The sequence below is a fragment of the Scatophagus argus genome, chromosome 12 (assembly GCF_020382885.2).
Source record: "Scatophagus argus isolate fScaArg1 chromosome 12, fScaArg1.pri, whole genome shotgun sequence".
Lineage (NCBI taxonomy): Eukaryota > Metazoa > Chordata > Actinopteri > Scatophagidae > Scatophagus > Scatophagus argus.
The window spans coordinates 20,206,778-20,224,363 of record NC_058504.1 but is presented as its reverse complement, the minus strand read 5'-3'; the positions used below and the strand labels follow the sequence as shown (position 1 = coordinate 20,224,363).

General features: G+C 40.5%; 1 protein-coding gene across 5 annotated transcripts; it reads left to right on the top strand.

Annotated features, from left to right (window-relative positions):
• The first annotated feature begins 1,557 nt into the window (after positions 1-1,557).
• Positions 1,558-15,885, top strand: LOC124068382 (centrosome and spindle pole associated protein 1-like). Of its 5 annotated transcripts, none has more exons than XM_046406597.1 (29): positions 1,558-1,669; positions 2,568-2,673; positions 2,993-3,065; positions 3,287-3,390; positions 3,940-3,999; positions 4,494-4,819; positions 4,944-5,044; positions 5,254-5,344; positions 5,594-5,651; positions 5,838-6,109; positions 6,783-6,901; positions 6,994-7,135; positions 7,311-7,419; positions 7,794-7,832; positions 9,159-9,306; positions 9,399-9,527; positions 9,837-9,949; positions 10,189-10,338; positions 10,442-10,585; positions 11,482-11,595; positions 11,781-11,847; positions 12,020-12,146; positions 13,104-13,243; positions 13,327-13,455; positions 13,738-13,778; positions 13,924-13,984; positions 14,156-14,265; positions 14,430-14,574; positions 15,465-15,885. In XM_046406597.1, the coding sequence occupies exons 2-29, from the start codon at positions 2,575-2,577 to the stop codon at positions 15,635-15,637; spliced, it is 3,384 nt and encodes a 1,127-aa protein (XP_046262553.1). In that variant the 5' UTR covers positions 1,558-1,669; positions 2,568-2,574; the 3' UTR covers positions 15,638-15,885. The 5 variants fall into 5 exon arrangements, 4 of the variants coding, with proteins under 4 accessions (XP_046262553.1, XP_046262554.1, XP_046262552.1 ...); XM_046406598.1 differs by having other exon boundaries at positions 5,248-5,344; positions 9,399-9,512; XM_046406596.1 differs by having other exon boundaries at positions 5,248-5,344.
• The last annotated feature ends 1,701 nt before the right edge of the window (positions 15,886-17,586 follow it).

Below are 17,586 nucleotides of genomic sequence, written 5' to 3'. Positions count from 1 at the left end.
TGCAAATATGAATATCATTGACAGCTTGTCCACACATTCAGCATCCTGACCCTGAAAACACTAAACAGCATAGTCATGGTGTACTTAATACTTTAACCAGTCGAGTGCACAAGAAAATGAGCCAAATCAGCAGTGGTGAAGACATTACTGCCATGTCTTTTCAGCATCGATATAACATGGGATGACATTTGTGTCATATTAATATTATTTGCAAATAGTGTTGGCATCTATAACTGATTGTGGATAAAAAGTAATTAATTCATGATCGAAACTGTTTTAAATGTATTTTTCTCCAAGCAACAGAGTATGTCAAAGCTAAAGGTGTAGCAGCTTTTTTTTTCTTTTTTCTTTTTTTTTTTTTAAATCTTTGTACATGAATGCTACATGTGTTCCCCACGGGGTGGGATGGGTCTCAGGGGGGTGTGGGTGTGAGCCCTGCTTCCATTACAGCTGGGTTGAGTTCTAATTACAGTGAGTAAGCCAGGGAACAGGAAGTGTAGAATTCTGCCTTCAAAATAAGAGCATAAATGTATGTGATTTAATGTGATTTTGGCTGTGTATAACAACATTTGAGCCTGCAATGCAAGCGCTGAAATTTTATTAAGCAGCTATAGGCTTGCACCAAACATATTCTTTTTTGTATTTCATATTTGAAAATTCATGTGATTGGCTCTCACATCTTGTTCGTGTGAATATTACTTTATTTGATAAGTTAGGAGAGGTAGGAGGTTTAAATGACTTGAAACCAAAGTATCAGGTGTAAAATGCTTTAGAATGAAGTAATATCATAGTCAAAATCGATTGGTAAAAACAACTGACATGCAGTCCTATAATATGTCTAAAATGTGATAAAATGTATTGGCAGTCTGAGGGGGCTTACTGAGTTAGAGATATATCCATGTTTCTAAAATGGAAATGGTAGTAGCAGAATGCTTTCACATAAAATTGACTGGGCATGCCTACTTATAATTTGATGAATTGTGGTATTGACAACAGGTAACTTGCCTATTATTTTAAGCTAAGGTTGTTTCTTTATTTCTAAAGAGGAATTTGATATTGCGCTGCTCTAATATCATGGAAAGTTAGAAACAGGTGAGGGGAATATATTCCCTCATAATCAGAGGAAACTATATCCTTCCAAAATAAATGATACACAGCAACAAGACCACATTATGGTCCAGCACAGTAGTAACAGAAATGGATATGGGAAAAGAATCATCATGTAAATTGCGATCATGACTCAGTATGTATTGCTTGTTCTTATTTCATGTAAACCACATAGTTGTGTTTCACAACAGTCATCTAAAATAATACACCACAATATCTATGAAGATGAAGAAAAGATAAAGCAATGTATGTGTTGTGAAATACCTTTGGTTCTACTGAATTTCAGAAAGCTGAGCTGAAACTATGTATTGTTGTGTAGGTGCAAAATGTATGTGCCCTACATTAAATGCTTTCAGCACTGCAAAATCGTGCAACCTAGAACTGAGAGCTTTTTGTCTCAGATTGGCTTTTATTTTGACACTTGAAGCCGGAAGTAGTACACTATTAAGATAATCTTGCTAGTGATGCTGGGTTTAAAGAAGACTACGAAGGCGCCGCCAGCATTTGCAAGCTAGCTAACATTGCCTTATCCAGTAACGTCATCTTCAAACAGCGCTCAATGGTAGGTTATTATGCTAACGACAGTAATACTGTTAGTGGCACTAGAATGCTAACGCTAGTTGGGCGAGGAGGTAATGAATTAATAAGGTTAGCTTTTCAAGCTTTTCATTGTTTCATTGTTTTTACTTTGGGTTTGACGCTCCATTAGTTAAAGCTAACGAGCTAGCTGACGTAAGTTACGGCCTACGGAAAACTTATTAAATAGTTACTGTGACGTTTAACTTGTTTAGCTTATTACTACTGTTTATACAATATTACATTCATAATATTTGATGATTGATGCTAAGTCCTTAAGCAGGTTAACGCTTTCTGTGACGCTGTCGTGTTCATTGTGGTTGCCTGACAACGGAAAATTAAAGAGACAGTAACGTTACTGAATCGGACGTTAATTAAGATGTGTTTGGGCGCAATGCTGTGAATGTAGCGTCTGCTGATATGTAACGTTAGCTAACGCCATTCCGTAATATGATGACTTCGATGGGTTACGATTACCTTTGCACCTGTGGTCCATATGTAACCTCTTAAGCTAGTTTGTCCGCTGCAATAAAAATTTATTTTAATCGCCCCTAAAACAAGTTTGAAAGTCACAAAACAGACTTTTCTTATTCAGCACCGGTAAAGTGCAAAGTACCTCACAGCAGTACAGCACGAATAGTGTGTTTCAGTTCCAGCTGGCAAGTGGCTGAATTGATTAGCACTCATTAGATAAAAGTGGTTGTGATAAAACCTGCAGAACATTACATTTTGCCCTCAGTGGCAGGCAGCTGATAACGGTTTAGAGTGGTTAATTAGACCTTTCAAATATCAGATCTTCTCTAAATGATCAGTTTTTCATTACACTGTATGCTCTTTCCACACTAGTGATGAATATAAGCAATCATGACATTTTGTGTACTCAGTTTGGAGATGGATGATGAGCTGGAGAACTTCATCAGGGAACGGAAGGCGAGAGTGGCTGAAGATAAAGCCAGTTTGGAACAAGACCCTCCTTACCTGGAAATAAAGGTGTGTCAGAATGATGATTGGTAGGCTTTTGGTTTTGAACTGTTTCAGTTAGAGTTTTGGATAAATAATTTCTTATTATGTAGCCATTAATTTTGTAACTATGACCTTCAACCACCAAAGTGCATGTACTAATTAATAAATCAGGATAAAATACACAAAGTAATGAGGGTATCACGCCATTTTCTGAGGACATGAGTGGGACTAGATGTCATTTTGAAAGTTCTAAATTTTAAGTTAATTTAGCAATGGGTTGACCTTTTTGCAGTGATCATATTGTATGTATCTTAATGCATGATGTTCCTCTCTTTTTGACTGATAGACAAAACCTCTCAGAGCCTATGAGTCCACTGTTAAGGAGAACATCCCTCCCAAGTCCAATGCACAGGGGAAAGGTACAATATCTGTCCACATTCACCTCCTTTTAATTGTCCTGTTTTTTTTTTTTAATATAAATTAGTCTTTTCATTGAACAGTAGCCGATACCTGTCAATGTTAATCTGTGTCATGTGAGCAATGTAAGAGTAGATGTTTTCTTTTTTAAAGCGGCAGTTGTTTTGACATGAAACTCTTCACCTTGTGTTTCTATTAAAAATTGATGGACGTTTTTTGTCAGAGGAGAGTTGCAACATGGGTCTCCCCCTCGGTGTAGAGTATGAGAGGAAGAAACAGAGGCTACAGCATGAGCTCCGCATGGACTACAGGCGCTACATGGCTCAGGTGACTGTCACAGACTTTTCCTGTTTACTCGTGTGCTTGGCTGTGGCAGACAAGCTTGAAGATCAGTTCAGACTTTGTTATGTCAATGTTTTGTACTAGTTTTACATAGAAGGTAGATATCGCTTCTTCAGAGGTCCACTGAAATTATGTTGGCTCCTAGAAGAGTGGTGTATGATATATGCAGTCCAATGCTGGTTATTAATCCAATGAAGTCATAATTTCTAGGCTAAATATGTTGCATCTGGCTAACAGTGCTGGTCCCATTTCAAAGATCCACATGAGGTCACAAAGTATAGCCGCCTATAGTAAGTGTTTTAGGTGTATCTTTTGCACCTCTCCGTATGTCATGATCCATGTAGTGTTCAGGTATCCTCAGCGACGTGTACAGTCTGGAAGTATTACATTACCAAATTGTGTTCAGCAGGCAGCTTGAGTGGTTATCAGTTATGAAAAAGCTACTGATTGATTGTGATTTAGTGTAGAAAATGTGTTGTAGAAAGTGTTAAAGTGACAGTGTTGGTGTCATGATGGTGACATTTTATGTTTCAGAAAAAACACTTTGCCGAAACTGGACCATTAATTCACCTTGATAACAGGAGGTCTTTCAAGGTAAAAGTCTCTCTTTAATGACCTTATGGTGTGAGCCGATTTTAAAATTAAACTAGACAGGATATTTATGTTTTTATCTAAAAAAAAAAAAAAAAAAAGTCATTGATAAATTATTGAAATAGTTAACTTTAAGTGATAGAGAAATGGATCCCAGCAGTTGATATTGCTAAGAGTAATGAATAAACAGTTTAAACATCCAGCTTCTTTCATTTCCAAATTGTGGTACTAGTACAAATTCAAACATCCACTTTTACATCTTAACTGGTTCAAATCAGTTGTGAATGAACTTATTTGAAACAAGGTGTAGTGAGTTCATCTGACATAACTGTGTGGGTTATGTATGACCAATAAATTTGGGAACCATTGATTTTTGTCAAACAAAACAAATTGTAATTTTGAATTAACTCAGCTTAATTATTTTTTTATCATTATTATTATTATTATTTTTTTTTTTTACACACAACCATTGCCTCTTAAAATCATTTTTCCTTTAGGAACACCCACGTGAAGGCCAGTCAGGGTTTGTTCCCAAACAGCAAGCCATCTCATGGAGAGATGCAGCCACTCTAACAGAGGACAGTAAGGGGTTGCACAGGGCTTTACGCCTGGCTGAGGTTAAGACCCTCTGTCCAGAGGAGGACAAGGAGCAGCCATCAGTACTTCGCAGGCATCGTGACACTCAGCGGAGGCCAGCAGACCAGGAGTCAGAGGATGAGGAATACTTCAAGGAGGAGCTGGAACTGATGGAAGGCAGAAGGAACAGACATACAGGGGAAGAAGCCAATTATGAGAAGAGACAATCCAATAAGACTGATGGCAGGTACCTGAGGGAAATTGTATGTTGTTTCTTTTATTTGTTTATGTATGTATGTTATGAAACATGGTATTAAACAGCTGACTTGCTGTTTGTCGTTATCGGTTCGTGTTTATTTGGCATTTCCCAGAGAGAAGAGGGAGAATCCAGTGGGTATTGCCAGAGAAGGCAGGAGATCAAGAGCACTGCTGAGACATGAGGATGCTGAGTTCGCCACTGGCCTTATAATAGGTGAAAGGACAGAAGTCCAGCATTTGATCATTTTAAACATGTTTTTATTTCACTTTTGAAAGGATAGTTCCGTTCAGAGTTGTTAGTTTTTATTAAAAAGGTTTTCTCAAGGGATGAATTACCAGACTCTTTTAATTGTTCGGAAAATCTGAAACTAAACTGTTTCAAAGAAATGATGATGTTTTTGTGTCCCATCTTTGCAGGAACAGCTGATACAGAAGATGCCTTAAAGAGGAGGAAGGAACGCTACAGACAAGAATTGCAGGAGCAGATCGCTGAACAGCACAGGAACAAGAAGAGGTATGTTGCAGATCATCATCAGAGAAACTTGCTCCTCTCTCAATTAAATATGAGCTGTTATCCTCCCGAAAACGTCTGTCCATCAGATGTGTTTAGTCAAGGAACTTGAGTCTTCTCAGAGCATTTCTGAGAAAAACTCTGAACCGCTGCTTGCTCATTTGTTGAACATACCTGTAGATGGCTGTCATTAAATGCTTGGTGTGTGCGTAACTCAAGTCAAACAAACGTATTTGTGTATGTGTGTTGTAGGGAGAAAGATTTGGAGCTGAAAGTTGCTGCAACAGGGGCAAATGATCCTGAGAAGCAGGTCAGCTGGAAACTTAATCTTGTTGATTGCCCTCTGAGGTCACAGTGGGTAGATACAAATTCACTGACCACTCAGAGTATTTTACTCTCTGGCCACGGCTGAAAACCAGAGTTAAGGGGAGATATCAAAGGGATTTTTACTTTATGCTGTGTACAATGTACTTGTTTGTCTCTATCCACAAACCAGCCGGACCGAATCAGACAGTTTGGACTGTGCAGGAGAAAGGATCATCAGGTTTTGGAGTCTTCAGCACCTGGAGAGAGTGAAACATCGCCAAGAGGTCTAACAAATAATGAGAAGATAGATGTTAGTGACAGAGAGATGCCTCTTCCTGAGCAGCCCCATGTAGCCTTCCATTCCCCTCTGCTGGAGTACAGCTCTGCCCTGGGGGGAGGTGGTCTGTCTCCCAACAGTCAGCCTGCTGCCCCATCCTTCCCCAGAGCCATGGACACTCCCAGGTATTCCTTAAATTTGAACTTCATATAAGTTAAAATCCTGCAGATTTTAGTCCTGATTGAGTTGGTGACATAGCAACAACTTTTGAGCATCTGGTGTGTCTGTTTATAGTGCTGCCAAACAAACTCATATTGCTTTGATAAAGAGGTCAATAATAAAGCAACTGCAAACTGATTTATTTTTTTGATCCGCACAGTGCAAAGAGTTAGTTACCTGGCTGAAATGTTGGAGGTGTGGAACCTGTTGTTGTCAACTCCTCATATGACAGCTAATTGTGTGCTGTTTCATCTTGTTCTATGTAATATTTAAATCATTGCAAAAATGTCTCTTGTTTTGTAGACTCATTGTTGCTGAATACAGTTAATGCTAATCTGAGTGATAAATACATTTTCTTTCCTGTGACTGTTTCACAACAGAAGCTTTACTGAGTTTTGCAGATTGAATACTGTTAATGCGAAGCAGCAGGAGATGTTTGGTTTGAATTAACAGCAGTAACTTACAGCTCTGGATTTGATAGTGCTGGGTTACGTACATGCATCATTTAATGTGTTTTTCTTATGTGAAGTGCAATCGTGAAATCAATACAGGGACAACGGAAAATACAAAGCACAGTGTTTTATGAGTATCTTAAGGAATACTTAACATTATTGATCAATCGCTGCTTTGTATCTCTAGAATCCCTTTGGTTCCTCCTCATCCTCCTTCAACTGTCAGCGAAACCTACAGGAGCCCATATGGAGAGCCTCATCACTACTATGGCTCGAGAAATCTGCTTGACCCAAACATGGCCTACTGTAAGCACTGGTCTCCTTTGTTAAATTGGGATACATTGCCATATTCAGCATTATCATCAAAATTTGAACACGTGTTTCACTTTACTGTCCAGATGGTCACTTGTCAATTCCTGGCGCTGGCCCTTCCACGTCGTACTGGAATGTACCACCGGGGGAAGCTGTGCCCAACCAGTTTGATAACTATAGCCCTTACAGCCAGCAGAGTGGAAGCAGCTTCCCTGACCCTCCAATACAGTAAATGACTCCTCCTCGCTTTTAACAGTCTAACCTCCAGAGTGGACACCTGCATTGGCACCTGCTTGTGTTCTGAAAGAGAAACAGAATTTTAATGTCCCATTAGAGATGTAAATTGATGTAGAAATGGGGCAAAAAGCATGGTCACATCTGAACAGTGTTATTCCTCTGACAGGCCTAACAGTGAGGCTGCTGTGGGCTCGCAGGACAGGGTCTTCCCTATGGAGAGATTCAGATCAAACAGGGAGAGGAACATGAGCTACAGGGAGGCTTTGAAACAACAGGTAGGAAAACACATTTATAAATCTACTTTTAAAAGGATTGTCTAGTCTAAGAATTTTTCAACAGATAAGCCCCCTTACAACTATTAGAACTATAATTTTCTTCTGAAACACAAGAAATTCTACCCCTGACTTATCGTTCTAATAATTGTATTATAATATACCCAACAAGTATATGGATGAAATATCTAATTCGTGCTTAAACTATAATAAATCCAAACAGGGATTGGAAGGTTGAGAGCTATGGTAAAAGCACAGGAGAAGGCTGATGGATGTGGATTTTGTCAAAATTGTCAACTGCATAAAAGCAGAGGGAACACCTTCTAAAATACCAGATGTGAAATTTCATTGTATTCCTGTCTGTGATATGTTGGAAGGAAGCTTCCAGGCGATGCAGCGACAAGCTTTACAACAAGGTAAAAGTGAACTCATTAAGACCCAAAGATATAGTTTATGTTGAGTTGTGCTCTTATTTCTGCATTAAGTTGGCAGTAGAAATGTTTGTGAACTCTCCCCCTAGTCAGGTGTAACTTCATGCCCCAGTACCACCTCAATCCTAGCCCAGTCCCTTTTTGTCCTGCTCTAGTGTCTTTATGATGTTGAAGATCCAGTTGTCCTCTTTACTGCTTTTCTTAGCTTGCATTTTCTGCCAGATGATCAAGAAAAGGCTCAAACAAAGTTTAGAAAGATATACTTTGGTTGTTCATCAGGTTGATGTTGGAAGTCCACAATTTTTTAATATTAATAATTATAATGCATTTTATTTACAGGCACTTTTCTAGACACTCAAGGTCACCTTACATCATTAATCATAAAAATAGACACAATATTAGCAACAATAAGAGACAGTAAAATACAATTTAAAATGGACGATGCAGTTGTGGTCGGAGTAGGCTGGTCTAAACAGATGAGTTTTGAGTTTGGAATTGAAATGTGGGAGTGAGTCAGTGTTATGGCGGTCAGGTTGAAGTGAGTTCCAGAGCTGGGGAGCAGAGTGGCTGAATTCTCTGCTCCTCATTGTAGCAAGGTGGGTAGGGGGAAAAGCAAGATGGAGGGAGGAGGAGGATCTGAGGGTGCGGGAGGGTGTGGCAGTATGGAGGAGGTCATGGAGATATGGTGGGTTTAAGTTGTAGATAGCTTTAAAGATGAGAAGTATTTTATAGTTGATGCGGTCCAGTGGAGCTGTTGTAAAATGGGTGTGATGTGATGGGTGGAGGGGGTGCGTGTGATGATACGAGCGGATGATAGGGCACCTCATACAGTATTATTATCAACACATTTGCTTCTTAGATTTGTATGGCCTCTCCACTGTAGAGCTTTATGTACTATTTCCTGTTCCACAGTCGGGTGGTGCCTGAAACTGAAGTTTACTCTTGTGGGATATGTGCAACAGATAACTCATGAGTTGCACCTGCAACCTACAATTTGACAACATGTGATAAGTTGAATGGTTGTACCTAATCACTGGAATCAGTCATATCTTTATGTTATGACTGCTGGCCCGAGGTTTTATCTTACATTTTATATTTTTGGTTTTACCTAATAAGCGTCTTGACAGATTTGTATGAGGGTAATATGACTCACTAAATAAAACAACAATGTTATATATTTCAGTGTGCTTTTGCAAAGCATTGAGAAGGTGTGTGAAGAAAACTAGGTGCTGATATAATATAATGATGTTTTATAATAATAATATTTTTGTGTGAGGATTTTGATGTAACCTATAAAACACTGCAATTTAGATCCAGGAGCAACAGGAACGGCGGCTGCGGGAGAGGGAGGAAATGGAGCGTTATGAGGCCCAACTGGAGGCTGACATGAAGAACCACCAACCCTGGGGTCGTGGTGGAGGAGGAGCTCCACTCAGGGATAGCACTGGAAAACTTATCGGTGTGTCCCATGGCGTATTGTCTCTTAACATTATTCACAGTGCCTTTACAAAGGCTTTGTTATGATTCAGTTGTACTGTTACTGTTTCCCAGCTGACCTCAATCAGATGCACAAGCAGAATGAGGAGGCCTGCAGCAATCCAGAGCAGTGGCAGAGGAGAGCCATGGTCACCACGACGGCCCGCCAGACAGAGCTCCCTGACCCCAGTGAGAGGGTCTCTGGTACTGTAGCAGAGTGCAGTATCCATGACACCAGTGACAGGATCTGTGGGTAGCATCGCAGCCTGCGCTAACAAAACAGGACGAATTAAAACACAGACGGGCATAAGCTGAGATTTGAATTAAAGTTACTCAGGCAAATATGTGCAGCAACTGCTCTTATGGATGGAGCACTTAAAGATGAATGTAAATTAAATATTTTGAAATTGAAAGAGAACAGTTAAGAAATTAACACCAGCACCACATCATGGCAGTAAAGATCTGCCCTTTTGGTCCATCTCACGGTAGAACTTCTTTTTGCTTCTTTTGTAGGTTTCACCCATGTCCAAACCCCCCAGTTTGGCAGAGGCAATGTGTTTGCCAACCACCCCACCCAGCAACAGCTCCAGGAACAGGACAAGTACAAAGCTTACCTCAAACAGCAGGTACTGCTTTAATCACCTGGTGGTACTTCTACTGGATGTCTTTTATGGCAGACTTGTCTAGCATCATTTAATGACCATTCAATGATGTCCTGGTCTCCAGCAGTGTAGCTAGCTGCTTAAACAGTTGTGCAAATGGATTTGAGTTTACCAACACAAGCCAGAAAGGCGCTACAAGTAAAAGTAGTAACAGGTTGCATCAGTGGGTTGATGTTGTCTCGTTGACTTTGGTTTGTTTGCAGATTGATGAGAAGATGCGTAAAAAGGCGGAGGAGAGGGAACGGACGAGGCTGGAGGAGGAGAAAGAGGAGAAGAGGCTGGCGGAGCAGAGGGCCCACATCCAGAGGGAATATGAGGAAGAACAGGAAAAGAAGAAACGGAAGGAAATGGAGGTGAAGCCAGAAGTCTAAGTCATGGACAAGGTTTATACTTGTTTTCAATAATTGAAGTTAGACAACAATTTAGACTTGATTCTCTTCCCCTCCGATCTCTCAGCAAAAAGCCAAGAATGAGGAGCTGATTCATTTGGCTGAAGAGAGAAGAAAGGAAGCAGAGAGGAAGAAAAAAGAAGGTGAAGAGAAGGCGAATGCTCTACTGAGGAGGCAGTATGAGAGGGAGCGGCAGGCTCGGGTGGAAGAGGTCAGTTCAATGATGGCTCCACTACTGCGGGGCAACAAACACCATAAGGCTGCAATTTAACAACATTAGAAGTTGCAAGAATTGTAAAATGGAAAGTTGCGAAGTTTAAAGATATTAATCCCTGGTCGTTAAAATTACTTAATCAATTACTACATATTTTTCTATATAATTATCAGCCATGAGGAATCGGCAAACTTTCAGGCCTATCTTTGGAATCTTACCTGTCTGAGTGGTACCATCTCTTTCCTGATATGATCTCCTAAAGATACTTTTGCATGATGACCTGTGTGATGAAATGGTGTTTTGATTCGTATTTGCTAAGACTTGCTACAGGGCCTCTAGCTGATATTCAGCTGACTATCAGCTGACCTGTATGTTCTGCACATCTGAAGGGAAAAAAACCCCCACTGAAACCAGCCTAACATTACTATCACAGTGTGAATCTGTCTAAGCCGTGTTGTTGGAGTACTGGAATTACTACTATTTTTGTAAGATGTGCTATCAGCATTGTTTAATCTGTGATTAATTTGTCAAACTCAGTTGTCAGTGTGCTGGACTAACTAACTGTTAAGGACCAGCAAGCACAAACAGTGCCAGATATTCTACAAAAAGTACAGGCAGCAGTTGAACATAGTGCATCAGCAAGAGAACATCATGAGTCGGGGCTAAAGTAGGAAGTAGCACCTCTTATGCCTTGACATAGGATAGGAAACTGAATTCCTTACATCTGCTTACAACTACATTATGGAGTAGACCATATGTTTTTATACTGTAAAAATATCCACTAGTTTGTTCTGTCAGCATCTGCAGAAACCATTAGTATTTCCCCTTTGGTTAGTGTTCAGTTACACCAAATGAACCTTTTATGTAATGAATGGGTGGCTGTGTGTTCTCAGGTCCACAGGGAGCCCTCGCCTCCTATCCCCACTCTGCAGAAGAAACATGGGCTACACCAGTATACTCCCAGGCCCCCAACTGTTGACAGCGAGCATTCGATTGCCCCCCTGTCTGTGAGTCTCACATACACACACACACACACACACACTCATACCTTAACAAAAATTTTTATTACTTACTATATCATATTTTTTCAGCAACTTTTTCCCAGAATAAATAAATGTTAGTTATATGTTCTCTTCCCCTCTGTGTATCTCTGTTTTCATACCTCTCTCAATTTTCTATCTCGGTCTTTCAGGAGCGCTCTTTGTCTGGTCTCCAGTCCCCTCCTGTGCCTGCCTGTAGGAATCAGCTCCGAGCTGCCGGTACTGTATAAGCTAAGCAGTGAAAATATCCTTCAAGTAAAGAAGTCAGTCCAACTTGTTCTACAGTTCCTGGACAAATCACTGAGATTCACGTCCGTGACTAGGATGATTATCTGGTAGTTGAAGCTTAACACTGTCTGTGTGTGTGTGTGTGTGTGTGCGCGCACTTCAGGTGACCAGCACGATGTGTTCAGTGAGCTGTCAGCGTTGCGCCGGCAGCTTCGCAGAGAACAAAAACGTCTGGAGAGTCGTCTGCGGCAGGGTGACTGGGAGGAGTTAGACTCTCCTCTGAGTGACAGGTCAGACACAAGCAAAGGCAACACTCTCCACCACAGTTTTATTATTTTTAGGCAGATGTTATTTGCATGCACCTGTCCGTAGCCAACAATGGTATTTGCAACCAGGGTGGAAATAATGTCCCTATTTACACCTGAGGGCCCAAGTTGTTTTGTTACCTAAACTTAACCCAGGAGTTTTGTTGTCTCAACCCAGTGTAACTGCAACTGAATTAATAAAGCAAAAAAAAAAAAAAAAACACAAGTCAGCCCCTTTAAGACATCCAACAGCAAACTGGATATTGGATATATTGTATATCTCATATATCTTGTGCATTGCACACTTGGGTACTTTGTCTCATTTTTGAGTCCTGTATAGTGGTACTTGGTACTGAAGTTATACAGTTTCTGTCGAGTAGATCAAAAAGTTTGACAAACACAAATTTACAATTTGGATAAACTGTTTTATCTTAATTTTTAGTCAACAGGAACACGTTAACAATAAAGATTGTGAGTGCTTGTAAACTAGTTGGGAAGTGAGCAGTGAGCCTCCAAATGTGACGGACATGGAGTGCAAATAAGTATTTCAGTACTCTCCATTCTGAAGAAGTGCTTTTAAAAACTGGTTTTCCAGCACATCAAAAACAATATATCAACCAGCAGAGACCTTCACCAGTTTGCACTGAGTGCCATCCCCACTGTCCTCCACTCAGTCTTCATCACCTAACATAACAAAATCGGTATCACACTCTGCGGTGGGTATTGAACTTATCACAAACAGTCCCTGGACAGTTTGCACTAGCAGTCTGACCTCCTCCACTCTAGTGCTCAACATTGGAGCAAGTTTACTTACTTGAATCTCCACCATCTTAACGAAAGCTCAGAAACGACTGTTTTTCTCAAGGAAACTTAAGAAGTCGAAATTCTCAAGACAGCTTTGTTCATGAGCATTTGAGTGTGTTCTTGCCTTTATTTGTCCAGGCATCAGGAGCGTCCACAGGTGGACGTGTTTGATATGGCCAGGCTGCGGCTCCAGGCTGCGGTCCGAAGGCCGAACTCCAAAAACATGGAGCCCAGAAACCTGCTGAGAATCCACGAGTCTCTTCAGCTCAAACATACAGGTAATACACACATCTTATAGCGTTAATTGTTGCAAAGCAACGTTATTAGCTGTGACTGGTTTGTACATGTGTTTGTGATTCAGATGGTGAGTCCAGACTGGGCTTTAGTGAGGTCTCTCAGCCAGAGGAAGTGGGTGTGACCAGCAGGAGGAGGCGGGAATACAGGGATCCATATCACCAGTTATGCAGCCAGAGGTCTACAGCCCAGGATGGTTAGAGATTAATCTGTGACAGGAACAGTTATTTTTGTGCTCTTCATCTTGTGCTGTTGAAGATGTGTTTTAATTGTCAGTAAAATCAAAAATATGTATGTATGTAATTTGGCTGTCAATGATGAGTAGGTCTTCAATTAGCCCACATTTACAACAGGCATCATCTTTCCTCATTCACATTTGATATTTCAATGCAAATCACGTGTTAATACCAGTTGTAAATGGGGAGAGAGAGAGTGTGGGAGAAAAAAAAACAGATAAAATGTCCTCCTTGTGTTGCAGATTATTTTGATCTGTCGCCACAGCAGCAAAATGATTATCTGGTGAGTTGAAAAGAAATAATAGTTTGGCTTTCAGCAAACACCTCTGCTTCAGCTACAGAACACTTGCCTGTTTTATATGTAATTTAACAACTAAGTTGTAGCTATTGGAGTAGAATTTTGAAAAAAAGTTGTGTTTCTGTTGCAGAGAAGTGTGATGGGTCAGTCCCCAAGAGGTTCTCTGCTGGAATCAGAGAGTGCTTTCATTGGTAAGACAGTCCTGATGCAGATATTGCAATGCATTTTTACAAGACATTTGTTTTCACAACAGACAACCAACACTTGGAGCTGCTGCAGCACAGTGTATCCTCTATATGTTTGTGTAGTTAAGATGCCTGGGGCTTATTGTGCCTTTGGTTGTATGTGTGCACTGTGTGGAGACCCCCTAGGCGATGCCTTTCCAGTGCCGCGTACCCCAGAGCTTGAGAAAACCCCACGGCTGTCAGCCAGAGAGAGGAGAAGGCTGGCCAAGCAGTCTCAGCTTCCCCAGGTACTATGCTTTACACACCACACACATCTCACAGGTTTCTGATGTTTGTGTTAGGGCTCATGTGAGCTCAAAAGCTCCAACTTACATTCAGTAAATAAGCAAGCTACAACTTTAAATGTTTTTAAAACGCAAAGTTTTATTTGCATGTCCACTGTTTGCTTCAGGATCGAGCTGCCTCCTGCCATTCCTTCAGCCAACATGATCACTACGCTCGTAACAGGCTGCAGCAGGAAGCAGAGCCCAGCGGTGAAGGAAGGAGCAGGGACAGAACAGGCCGCCTGGTGGCTCTCAGTCGGGGCAACACAGCCGGTACAACTTGATGGATTCATTTCTGTTGGGTGTTATGTTTTTTGTTGTAGTTTTAACAGACAAAGGAGCACATCAGCAAAGCAGTTTTTCAGAAGGTAGAATAAAATGTAGTAGGATATTTTCTCATAGATGTCTAAAATTGCAACATTAAGCAAGAATTTATTGTGATTTAATTTACTGTAATCTTGCGTCCCTATAGTTTCAGTTTGCGATTCACTAATACACCTCTGTCTTAGATATGGACAGCTTTACACATGCATTGTTGTGATTACATTACTTATGATGAGAAACTACCATCTTGACAACTTTGCCAACACAGCCAAACATCAATCAAGTCTGATAACACAAGACATAACAAGAGTCAGCATATTTTCATGGACATCAGTCTGTCAGGAAACTCAGTAAATCAGAGAGTTGAGGCAGAGCAGAAATCAGTGGGGAAAACCAGAAAACATTTTCTCCATAAAATTTGATCCACTTTCACCAACATATTTGATGGTTGGTGACCTACTGCAGTAATGTGTTACGTGTTTCTCACGGGAGATCCTACCTACTCGTCCAAGTTACATGTTGCAAGAGCAGCCATTCAGGGCGCAGAGTGAGAATGACAAAGGCGCCATTGTCCCCATTACAACTCCGTGTACCATCAAAATGATATTGAAGCTGTTATTTTAAGGTAAAATATGTCATGTTACTTTAGTGTGTTTCTAAACCCCAGGGGTCATTAAACTCAGCCAGTACTAAAATAACCACAGCATTATCAGTACTTGTTCTGTAGAAGTCCATGGAGTGTGATACTCTAATGCTAATGACTGGTTTTAAGCCACAGACAAGGTAGTTACCTAAGTATGTTGTATGACTCCCTCTGTGTCCCTGCTCCTCTGCTTCAGGACCAGTGGATCTATCTGATGACAACTCCTCCCCTCCTCAGTTTGCTCTTCACAAACTTAACCATGACAGCTCTGTAGGAACTGTTGCCACGGATGCCTGGATGCGACCAGGAACATTGGACACGCTGAAATGTTTGGGCCGACAATCAAGGAGGGAGCGTCTGAAAACGTAGTACCGTGTCTTCCCTTTTAGACAGCTACATCTGTCTTTGAACGATGACATTACGTTTGGTTTTAGCTCCTGGTTTTTATGACAGATGAATATGTCAGTGTGAATTTCTGAATGATGTAAGTTTATATTTTTTGTTGTTTACATGAGAGAACCTCAATATCTGATATCGAAGTGAAAACTCTGTTTTTTAGGCATTTACTGTTTTGTTAATGACTAAATTTGTCTTAAATAAATTATATTTTATCTATATGAACTGTATATTTAAGTTTTTTGCATCCTTTGACAATACAAACGTATAATCTTTGGTAGAACCCTATCTGCAGTCTTTCTGTGGCCAACATTAACTGGAAATGGCACAAGACGATAACCTGAAAAAAGGTTTATTTGAATCGTGCTGTTCGACATTCACCATCCATTCACTTTTGTCTTAGAAACTTTAAAAATCCTACTTGATTGTTGTTTTAAATCCTGAAATAGAAAACCCTATTCACATAGGAGAGTGTTAAAAATACGATTAGCCCTGTCTCTAATCTGTCACTTGAGACTTGTTCACTATGTAAATGTTGAGCCATTTACAGTTCAGTTCACCTGCAGAATCTTTATGCTGTTCAGGTTATTGAACTAACAGCATGTTAGTATTGCAACTGTTGAGATGCCAGCCTTGCTGTGTGTACGTACAGCCTCACAAAGCTCTTAGCACGGCTGTACACACTTTGTATTGTTTTCTGAGATATTTCATTCACGCGTTGTACAGTATCTGAGGCATCCTGCTGTTCAGTGTTATCATATCCCAGTGAAGTGAAATCTTGCACAGGCAGTCTCCAAGTAGGTGTTCCATTATTCACTGTCTGTGAAGCAGCTCTAGGATTAGTCTCTAAATCACAGTCTGAATAATTTCTTTGCCGTTTTGTGAAAGCAAAGTCTAGCGTATTAAAACTAAACTGAATTATTAAAAGATGTGTGAAGCTATCTTAAGGTTGAATTTTGCCTCTGTCTAGAAAGCTTGTAGTCCTCTGCATCATTTACCACAGCTGAACTAGTAATAAGAAGAAAATGAAAAGCTGCAGAGACTGTTTTCATTTGTTTATCATTTATCACCTGGGTTTGATTTTCTGATGACATACCACATGAAAGCAGAGCTGTTTACCATCAAATTTCTGATGTTGGATTCTTCGAATAGAACATAAATGTAGCTTAACAAGTAAGGCAACAAGCAAAATGAGTGTAATTGTGCAAATCCAAGATGTGGATTACTAGAGATTACAAGAGAAAATTACTGATAATCTGTCCGGCAAATCCAAACCGAAATCTTTATTTAGACAGCAACTACCAAGTGACAATGCAGTGACGGCTCAGACTGGAGTCTTTATTGTGCTTAAAGAGACTTAAGAGCTTTGTAGCAGTTGAGCTAGCAGCTGACAGCAGTCCTCACATGCACAACTATCTTTCATGGTGCTGGGCAGCAAGATCAGCATGTGAAAATTGCATTATAAAATGTGAAAATACATGGATGGCAGGGGGTTGAAGGCCAGGGTTGTCATGTGCTGAAAGGGAATGCTTGTCTTATATGTGTGCTTGAGTTTACAGACACATACTTTCTGATTCTCTCTGTCTACCAGTCTCTTGTCATTCTCCTTCCATCGTCTTTGTCCCTCTCAGTACCATGGCTCTGTTCTCCTCCTTATTCATGCTCTCTCACTTGTTCACACTCTCTTTTTCCTGCCTGGATGAGCTCTCTCTCTCTCTCTCTCTCTCTCTCTCTCTCTCTCTCTCGCACTAGTTCTCCCCCTGTCTATATGAGTGATGACCTTCTCCAGCATTGGATAGGAAGGAGGATAGAAGCCATCTAAACTCTGCTACGCCCCCATTACTCAACCAGACACCCCAGTGTCAATATACCTACACACAAACACTCACTGCATCCCACTCAGTATTGCACTGACTCAGGAA

Bases quoted from the DNA above. Each gene is read 5' to 3' on its own strand.
- LOC124068382 (XM_046406596.1), top strand. From the start codon at position 2,575: ATGGATGATGAGCTGGAGAACTTCATCAGGGAACGGAAGGCGAGAGTG. The intron at 9,528-9,836 runs GTACTGTAGCAG...CTTCTTTTGTAG, and splicing joins CCCCAGTGAGAGGGTCTCTG to GTTTCACCCATGTCCAAACC. The intron at 13,779-13,923 runs GTGAGTTGAAAA...TTTCTGTTGCAG, and splicing joins AGCAGCAAAATGATTATCTG to AGAAGTGTGATGGGTCAGTC.